This window comes from Spea bombifrons, chromosome 7, assembly GCF_027358695.1.
Source record: "Spea bombifrons isolate aSpeBom1 chromosome 7, aSpeBom1.2.pri, whole genome shotgun sequence".
NCBI lineage: Eukaryota > Metazoa > Chordata > Amphibia > Anura > Pelobatidae > Spea > Spea bombifrons.
The window spans coordinates 24,594,679-24,604,477 of NC_071093.1; the positions used below are offsets into that span (position 1 = coordinate 24,594,679).

A 9,799-nucleotide genomic window follows, 5' to 3' on the forward strand; every position below is an offset into this window, starting at 1 on the left:
ATAAGGCATTTCAGGAGGCAGTGCATAACTGTATATATTTTTTTTATATATTTTTTATATTTATATAACTATAAATACTTTTCTCAATCATAGCTTTTATTTAAAAAAAAAGTTTACATGAATTAACATTTACTGGTAAAACTTTTTTCCTATAGGGTCATCTTATATTAAGGCTTTTTCTTTTTTTCCTAAATAAATATTCAGATTTAAGATTACCGCAAATACGGTAATTTAGGCTTCCCAGCGATCCTTTCGATATGAATGGAGGTCTGATTTTCTCACGTCCCTGGGAATTAGACACACTCTAGCTAAGGTTAACTACCATCATATTTGGTGAACCATTAAGGACGATATTAATAGGTGGTCCAAATTGGAGTTGTCATGGACTGGGAGGATTGTCTCCTTCAAAATGAATTCACTGCCGAAATTGCTATATTTGTTTAGAACGCTGTCCACTTTCATTTGAGCCAAGAAGAAAGCTTGGCTACCACTCCGAATTTTGCAACGCCCAAGGATGTCAGGTGGTCTGGGGGTTTCTGATGTTAAAAAGTATTATTTGGCTAATCTTGCGCAAACTCTCCTGCTCTTTGCGGATTCGGCACAGGTGGCATGGGTAGATATGGAAAAGATTTTCGCGCAGCCTTTTTTTTTTTTTTTTTTTTTCTTTATGGATCTTCTCTGGCTCCCAAGACCTATTAGACCAGCCCTTCCACATCTTTTGCCAACAATTAAACTGTCCCTGTGTCATGACTACCCCCACACTGGCACTTACCGCGGAAGTTTTTCCACCCAGAACACTACTACCAAAGGAGAAGCCCCTGGCAGCAGCATTCCAGGATTTAGATGATCCCAACAGCAAGGAGGCCAGGTAGAGGTAGGTATTATAGGAATGGAGTTGGATCAACAAGGTACACGACAAACGAATAGTCAGGAGAGCCGAGTCGGTACACAAAAAAGGGTAGTCATACAAGCCGGGGTCCGGGGTCCAGGTCCAGAGAGGGTAGTCAGACAAGCAAAATTCGGTACAGGATCAGAATGGGCAGCAGCACAAAATCAGCAGGCAAAGAGACGTCAGGCAAGCAAAGGGTAAAAAAATAACAGGAATCCAATCACAGCACTATCAAACGCAAAGACCATAAGAGGGTAACCGGATAGAGCATTTCCGGATTTTTAAATCCGGTGCCAGACCTAAACCCCGCCCCCTAGATGGGCATCACTACTGTAGCTCCAGCCGGCCGTCCAGACCGCGCCTCCAGCCACACGCCTCGTCTACGCCGAGAGGACCATAGCTGTGCCGGGAGCGGGTAAGTAACTGTCTCTGGAGGGCTCTACCACGGTGGGCAGGCTGCTGCAGCGTGGTAGATCGACCTCCAGAGAAAGCCTTGCGTGTCTGGTGTCTGGGTGTCCAATCGCCGAAATCCGACACAGACGTTCCAGGCCCCGGTGCCCGTCGTACAGCATCAGCCTGCATGTGTCTGCCGGGACCCAAGGTGATAACCCCACACCCCGATGCCCGTCGCGTCCAGCATTAGCTTGCCCGTGCTTGCTGAGACTGTGACACCCTGGTCCTGTGGGATAAACACAGATCACTCCTTCGTTTCCCATCAACGATATCTGAGTTTATGCGACCTCTTCTACCTCATGTCTCTGTGGTCTGAAGAATGAATATTCCCTTCCCACTGGAGATTTCTTTAAATTTTTGCAATTCCGCAATGTCCTCCTAAAATATTGGAAGCCAGCTTCCACTGGATCACCTTCCTCCCAGATTATCAAACTATGCCTTCAGGCTCCGAAAGTGCCTAAGGCCATCTCTGTTACTCAGTGTTACTGGACTGCAGATCGGATATTAAGCTTCCTTTACATGGAAGCATAGGAAGATAAACTGAACTGCTCTTTTGACGTATAGGTGTGGTTTACAGCCTTGGAAATGATGAGGGGGGTAGGGCTGCAACTAACGATTATTTTAATAATCGATTAGTTGGCCGATTATTTTTTCGATTAATCGTATAAAAAAATACATTATTTTAAATTGAAGAAAAATTGCAATAAAAAATGTACAATTTACACTTTCATCTCTTTAGTGCAATGGCCTCTCTCTATTCACCTTTTTATTTTACTGACATAATAATAAAAGCTACAAGAACCCAAACACAGTGTTTCTCAAACTAGGTTTTAATACAAAGTTATTAGTAAATATTAATTCATATGTTAACTATTTTTCACATTTAATAAAAACTGAGAAAAAAGCCTTGTTTAAATTTATTTTTATTTACCAAACTGCCCCCAGTTATGCACATCTGACCCCCAGCTTGCCACTCTGCCCCATATATGCCTTATACCTCTTATATGCCAGATTCCACTGTGCCCCCTGATATGCCACTGTGCCCCTGATATGCCTTATACTCCTTATATGCCAGTGATATGCAACTGAGCCCCCTGATATACCTTTTACCCCCTGATATGCCTAATATCGATATGCCTTATACCCCCTATATGCCCTGAAATTCATAATACCCCCCATACACCACTATAACTCACCCATACACCACTCTGGCTCCTCCCTCTCCCATACACCACTCTGGCTCCTCCCCCTCCCATACACCACTCTGGCTCCTCCCTCTCCCATACACCACTCTGCCTCCTCCCCCTCCCACACACCACTCTGGCTCCTCCCCCTCCCATACACCACTCTGGCTCCTCCCCCCTCTCATACTGCACTCTGCCTCCTCCCCCCTCCCATACACCACTCTGCCTCCTCCCCCTCCCATACATCACTTTGGCTCCTCCCCTCCCATACATCACTTTGCCTCCTCCCCCTCCCATATACCACTCTGCCTCCTCCCCCCTCCCATACTCCACTCTGCCTCCTCCCCCTCCCATACTCCACTCTGCCTCCTCCCCCTCCCATACTCCACTCTGCCTCCTCCCCTCCCATACATCACTTTGGCTCCTCCCTCTCCCATACTCCACTCTGCCTCCTCCCATACACCACTCTGGCTCCTTCCCCTCCCATACACCACTCTGGCTCCTCCCATACTCCACTCTGCCTCCTCCCCCTCCCATATTTCACTTTGGCTCCTCCCCCTCCCATACATCACTTTGCCTTCTCCCCCCTTCCATACTCCACTCTGGCTCCTCCCCACTCCCATACTTCACTCTGCCTCCTGTGAACCTCCGTTGCTGACAAGACACCAGGGAGCCGGGTAGAGAGGCAGAGTGGCGTATGGGAGGGGGAGGAGCCAGAGTGGTGTATGGGAGGGTGGCTCCCATACACCCCTCTGACTCCTCCCCCTCCCATACATCACTCTGCCTCTCTACCCAGCTCCGTTACTGACAGGCACTTTCACTGCAGCTTCATAGGATGATTCTCTGTCAGCCGGTGGGGGTCTGCATCGCACAGACAGACTCCGTTACTCACCTTCACTTACACTGAGGCTTCTATGAAGCTGCAGGGAAAGTGCCTGTCAGTAATGGAGCTGGGTACAGAGGCAGAGTGATGTATGGGAGGGGGAGGAGGCAGATGGGAGGGGGGAGAGAGACGGAAGTGAGAGACCGGCCGACAGTGAGGAGAATCCAGGTCCCCTGCAGCGTTGCGGGGGATCTGGATTCTAGTGTTATAATCCGATCTCTGTTTGAGGTCTGATTATATAAGGAGAGGAGTTTTTCAGAGCATTTGCTCAGGGTCAGAGGCTTAGATGTAAAGTAAGGAAGTTCTACTTCACTCAGAGGCTAGTAGATAAATGGAACAGTCTCACAGCAGACGTGGTGGAGGCTAATACAGTGAGGGCATATAAACCAGCATGGGATAGACTTAAAGCTTTACTCACTATAGGACCTGACCAAAGACTGATAAGTGTTTAAATCCCTTACATCAGTAAAAATAGGCAGACTAGATGGGCAGAACGATTCTTATTTGTCATCAAATTCTTTGTTAATATTCATGCTTTACTCGCACTCTTGCTCTCACTTGTTCTCTCACACAATCTGTTCCTGCACCAAGGGGCGGCATGTGCCTGCCTGCCCAGGCCCAATGCCCTACTACTACTGCTTGTTAAACAGCTTAATGTGAGCTTGCAAACTTTGAAGTTGCAATATTTTGGGGTAAACAATATACTAGTGCATTGAGATTTTTACAAATTGCAAATTTACAGAATTTTGGCAAATTAGTACGAAGCAGATGAAAACAAAGCAAAAAGCTCCACATTTTCATCTGCAGATTGGAGGATTTGGGAGATGACGTCACCGCAAGTGCCACCATATTGACCTTAGTTTATGTCACAGCAGCACTGCCATCTTGTTGGAAGTTGCCAGAATATGCCCGCTGAGATGCAGACAAAGACAGAAGATACCAGATTAAGGGTTGGTGATAGAATAAAGAAGATAGAAGATGAAGAATATGTGGAAGAAGATGAAGAACATGTGGAAGAAGTTGAAGTGATCAGCAGAAGCAGTAGGGAGACATTTAGAGAGTGACAATGTGAGAGAGTAAGTGAGAGTGTGAGAAAGTGAGAGTGATTGTGGGCTCCGGGGAATGGATTTGGTTCCCAAATGAAAAATGCATTTTGGCTGAATTGAATGGGAAGGGAACAAAAATTGTTGCACAAAAACGAATGGGCCAAACAATAATGAAAAAAAAATGTCCAAGTCATTTTTGGTCCATTGCACATGTCTAATTGCAAAGATCATGGAGTGTTACCCTCCACTTTTCATATTTCATCAGAAATGGTTAGTATAAACAGCACATGTTAAAGAAGACATTTTTGTAAAAAACAATAATGTACCATATTTTTCCCCAGTTCTCAAATTTAAGTGTATAGGATGATATGCTTTTAGACGATTACAGGCAATATGTCCTATCTCCTGGAAGCTAAAACATTTGATTTGTCACTCAATTTGGTGAGCATGATGGAAGCCTGAAGAACCACATCTCGGTACAGTCAAATTCTCTAGAGTTCCTTACAGAACCTTGCCCTCTCAGTTCTCTTGAGGATTCTGGTGGATTTTGAAACCAGGCAAGGTCCTTAATGCTGCAGTTAATTAGCAACCAGATAACTCCCCACACAAGGCCATGCGTGGGAGAGTGCTCCAAGGGTACCGCACCCATGTGCCCTGAATAGTAGAGGAGTAAGACAGAAGAACAATAAAAGTCAAGATAAGAAGCGGAGCAGTGGCAAAAAAAGGAGACAGGGACTTGGATGCAGTCAGCAGAGAAGGTAAGGAGACATGGAGAGAGTGTGAGTAACAGCATGTGACAGTGGAAAAGCAATGAAATGCAGAAAAAAGGATGATGATTATGATGTTGATGGGAGTTATGCTGACCGTATTTGCACCATTATAAGACAACCCCTCAAAATTTGAATACTAATTTAGGAAAAAAAAGAAAAAGCCTGAATATAAGACTACCCTATAGGAAAAATGTTAAATAATAAAGATTAATTCACATGTAAACTATTTTTTCATATTCAATAAAAACTGTGATTGAGAAAAATGCATTTTATTTCCAATTTGCCCCCCCCCAGTTATTCACATCTGCCTCCAGGTTTGCCACTTTTACTCCCAGATATGCCCTATACCCCCTTATATGCCACTCTGCCCCCCAGAAATACCTTATACCCCCTATATGCCACTCTGCCTCCCAGATATTCCTTTTACCCTCTATATTCCACTCTGTCCCCCAGATATGCCCTATACCCCCTATATACCACTCTGCCTCCCAGATATGCCTTATACCCCTTATATGCCATTCTGCATCCCTGATATGCCACTCTACTCCCCCCTAATATGCCTTATACCCCCTATATGCCACTCTCCCTCCCTGATATGCCACTCTGCCCCACAGACTTACCAGTGCATCCCAAGACTTATCCACTGTGCTTCAGACTCCCAGGTGTCTAGTGGGGGAAGCCGGTGGATGTCTGCGCAATGTGTGTAGATAACCTCGGTTGCTACCCGGCGGGGCTTCTATGACTGAGCACCGGAAGGTCATGTGCTCCATCATAGAAATGCCAGCGGACGTGCAGGTTGTCTGCGAGTATCGCACAGATGTCCACCTGCTGTCAGGGAGGAGAATCCAGGTCCCCTGCAGCCCTGTGAGGGATCTGGATGTTAGTCTTATAGCCAGACCTCTATTTGAGGTCCGATTATAAGACGAGGGGTATTTTTCAGAGTATTTTCTCTGAAAAAAACCTCTTCTTATATTCAAGCGAATACAGTAGTGATGGGAGTATGCTGTACCACTGTCAATATCTAGCTCAGTATATAGAGTTAGGAGTTATTTTGTACCACAGTCTGTGTCTGGCTTGCTATATAATGTTGGAGTCCTGCTACACCACTGTGTACACCACTATGCATCTGGATCACTGTATAATCATAGGAGATTTTCTCTATCCCTGTTAGTGTCTAGATCAGTATGTAATGATGGGAGTTATGCTGTATTACCGTCTGTGTCTGGCTCACTATGTAATGCACCACATATGTCAGGATCACTGTGCACTTTTACTCACCATGAGCTGCACTGTATCATATAACTGTCTGTCTTGTCCCCAATATAACTATCATATAACTGTCTGTCTTGTCCCCAATGTCCCATTAAGCTAATGCAAAACACTTGCTCAGGCCCCGACCTACACAAAATGTGAATAAATTACAGGGTTTAGGGAAATTTGTTTTCCTGCTATTTTTAATTCTCTTTTATACTCATATCATAACATTTTTATTCATTTATTTATCTACTTTCCTCAAAACAATCTCTGTAAATATATAGTGGGGACACAACTTTCCATTTTTGTTGCAACCTCAAAAGGAGCTAGCTATGGATCTGTCCATTTAAACTTGAAGCACTGGATGTCACTGACACATTAAGTGTAATGCTATTTTGGGGGGGTGGCACTGACAATCAGTGTTGGAACACAAATGGCACAGGTGTTTAGGCACTGTCAGGAATCCATACAGATGACTGTAATGACCCAGAGCGCCCAAAGATGGAGTTCAGGAGTTATTACGCAGTAGCGGAGATGGACAGGGCCTGCGCCCTGACATAGCAGCAGATGTTATCAAAGCAGAGCAGAACTTGGAGATATCCTGCAGGCACCCTGGAGCAGGCATGAGACATAGCACCAGAATCATGTGCAGGATGCTGCAGGCTGGCAGTAGGGAAGCTAAGCAGAGTATCAACAGAAACGTTGCACGCAATGAGGACAGAGCAAGGAGCATAACCAGACAAGACATAAATGATACAGGGCACAACAAGGGACAGGGAACAAGGCAAAGAACACAGGGGAAGGAGTGAGGAGCCAGAATCCTCGGACGCTTCTCCTTCAAGCAAGGATAGGACATCTTAACTGGGATATGGGGAGAGGAGAGAGGAACTGAAATCCTCAGATGATTCAGGGAAAAGGAGGGCAAAGGTACATAAGAGACAGACAAACATGAATACAGGAACTAGCCTAGGACCATAGGACTGGAGATTCCGTCACATCATATGGCCATAGAATGCTTAGTCCACCACTACTCCAAAGTACTCCAATATTCGGTGGGTCCTAACACTAAACCCTGCTTACTGAACCACTAATAAGCTGAAACCAAACATTGAATCTAAACACATATCAGAGAGACATACCTGTAGACTGCAGACTGAGACAAACATTATGGGTGGGACACACCTTATAAAGGGAACAGAGCTGAAGCAAAGAGCAGAACTAGAAGCAAGGAATGGAAGATCAGAACAGAGCATAAAATAATCCAGGAATGGATTGTAGCAAAACAGAGAAACTGTAGCAAGACAGAGATATGCAGCTCCGCAGCCTAGGTAGAGCGTGACAGGCACAAACATGACATTGACAAGCTCTTTTAAGGCAAAGATGGCACAGAAATACAGCACTCCCAAAGTGTTTGGAAACAAAAATACCACAGACTAAACATTTGGGCAGAAAGACAGTGCTGACAATTTGGGAACACACATGACACTAACATATTTTAGGGGGCTCAAGATGGTACTGACAAGCTGTTTGGAAACATAAATGGTACAGACAAGCCAACTAGGCTCAAAGATGGTGCTGACAAGTTGTTTGGGAACAAAAATGGCACCAACAAATTGTTTGGGGCTCAAGATAGTTCTGACAAGCTGTTTAGAGACAAACTGGGCACAAGATGGAACTGGAAAGAGGTGGAAGCAGTTGCCATAGAAAATGGATGTGGTTGTTAATGAGAGAAGTTAGTAATATAACCAAACCCACCTGGAGGTGCCAAAAATATTCTTGCACCTAGGCGTCAACCCTGTCTCCATAAGAATTCTGTATCAGAAGATGCTTACAATCCTGAAACTTGAAAAAATGCATGGACGCATGTCGTCGCAAACAGTTTGCAGTTTGTTATTTGTCAGTTGTCTTAATTTGACTGATAAGTCGACTTTTATTAAGTATCCCTACGAACTAAATTTCTGTGTTTAAAATCTATGTATCTCACTGCAGTTAAAAAGTCAACACAAATCTTCAAATATTCCTTTCCCTTCTAACAGACATAGAACATTTAAAAACGCCCATAAACATAATTGCAAAGGGTGTGTGAAAATGCAGTTTTACTTTTAGTATGTACAGTAGGTTAGAAGAGACTGGTGGGGAACAAAAGTTGCACAGAACGCGTTAGAATGACCATTGGGAAATAACCAGGAATGGCCATTGTGAAATAATCAGGTTGCATCCTTTTTCAAAAATAAAATACGTTTTGTGAGGATTTTTTAAAATCTTTGAGCTATTAAAGCTACCTTTTCAGTAACTCACATTTGAAGTAACATAACTTGCAAAATGTGATGCACACTTTGCCTGTAAATGTAAAGAGTATTAAAATACTAGGCAAATGAGGTGTATCTAAAAATCAATATGAGATATTTTCATGCTAATTTTATTAATTAAATTCTATTTATCCTTTGATCGTTGCTTCAATGTCTTTCTTTTTGGTTTGCGTGGTTTACCAAAAATAAAGAGTAAATCAAACATTCTGTTGAAAAGTTTCATGTATAAGCTTTTTTATCTTCTGACTTGTGTTTTACACACAAATATATGTGCACATTTACAAAATATTATTTAGCATGCATTCATCTTACAAACTTTGCATTTTAATACAATTTTTATTTTGTATTTTGCAATTCAGACTTACCAGTGATTGTTGTGAAGTGTGACGGAGATGTCATTGTTACAAATGGTGGGCTCACATATTTTGCTTTCACACCTATTTCTGCAAGGAAGTCCAGGTATGGTGTATCAACATCTTGATCATAGTTCCAACGAAATCCATCAAAGGAAATAACAAGAAGTTTATTACTGTATTGTTTCCTGTCTTTGTATATTGGTTTACAATGAATTGTCTTTAAAAAAATGTAAAATATTAAGATAGAACTAAATATTTTCATGTTGCTGTTTTTTGTGAAAGTTTCTCGAATTGTAGAAAGATTATGTTGTGTGTGTTTCTGTAACATATGCCTGTATCTTATCAGTTGCTTTACGGAGCAGAGGTCGTTGAAGATAGTAATATCATGTGAACATATTTTAAGGTGTGTTTCTTTAGATACATTATATTTTTATGGCATATAAAAACTCATATTTATCAACAGTCTACTCCAGTCCTTTTTATATGCCATATGCATATTTGAGTTAATTTTGCATCAAAATATATGCTAAGCTCCCACTTAAATCATAAGATGACGGGGCCAGAATAGACCTAGTACATAGGCCACCAGAGCAGTGCTGCTGGTAAGTCAATGCACAGGGAGTTTTAAATCAGTTATCTGGGGCCATCTCTGCCA

At 43.1% G+C, this 9,799-nt stretch overlaps 1 protein-coding gene across 1 annotated transcript in view; it reads right to left on the bottom strand.

The window, feature by feature from the left end:
* LOC128502339 (ectonucleotide pyrophosphatase/phosphodiesterase family member 7-like) overlaps nt 1–9,512 on the bottom strand; it is a 90,502-nt gene extending 80,990 nt beyond the window's left edge. Inside the window, exon 1 of the mRNA XM_053472113.1 lies at nt 9,154–9,512. Coding sequence (XP_053328088.1) covers nt 9,154–9,472 — 319 coding nt within the window. The 5' untranslated portion in view covers nt 9,473–9,512. The remainder of the gene's footprint in view (nt 1–9,153) is intronic.
* Between the last annotated feature and the right edge of the window lie 287 nt (nt 9,513–9,799).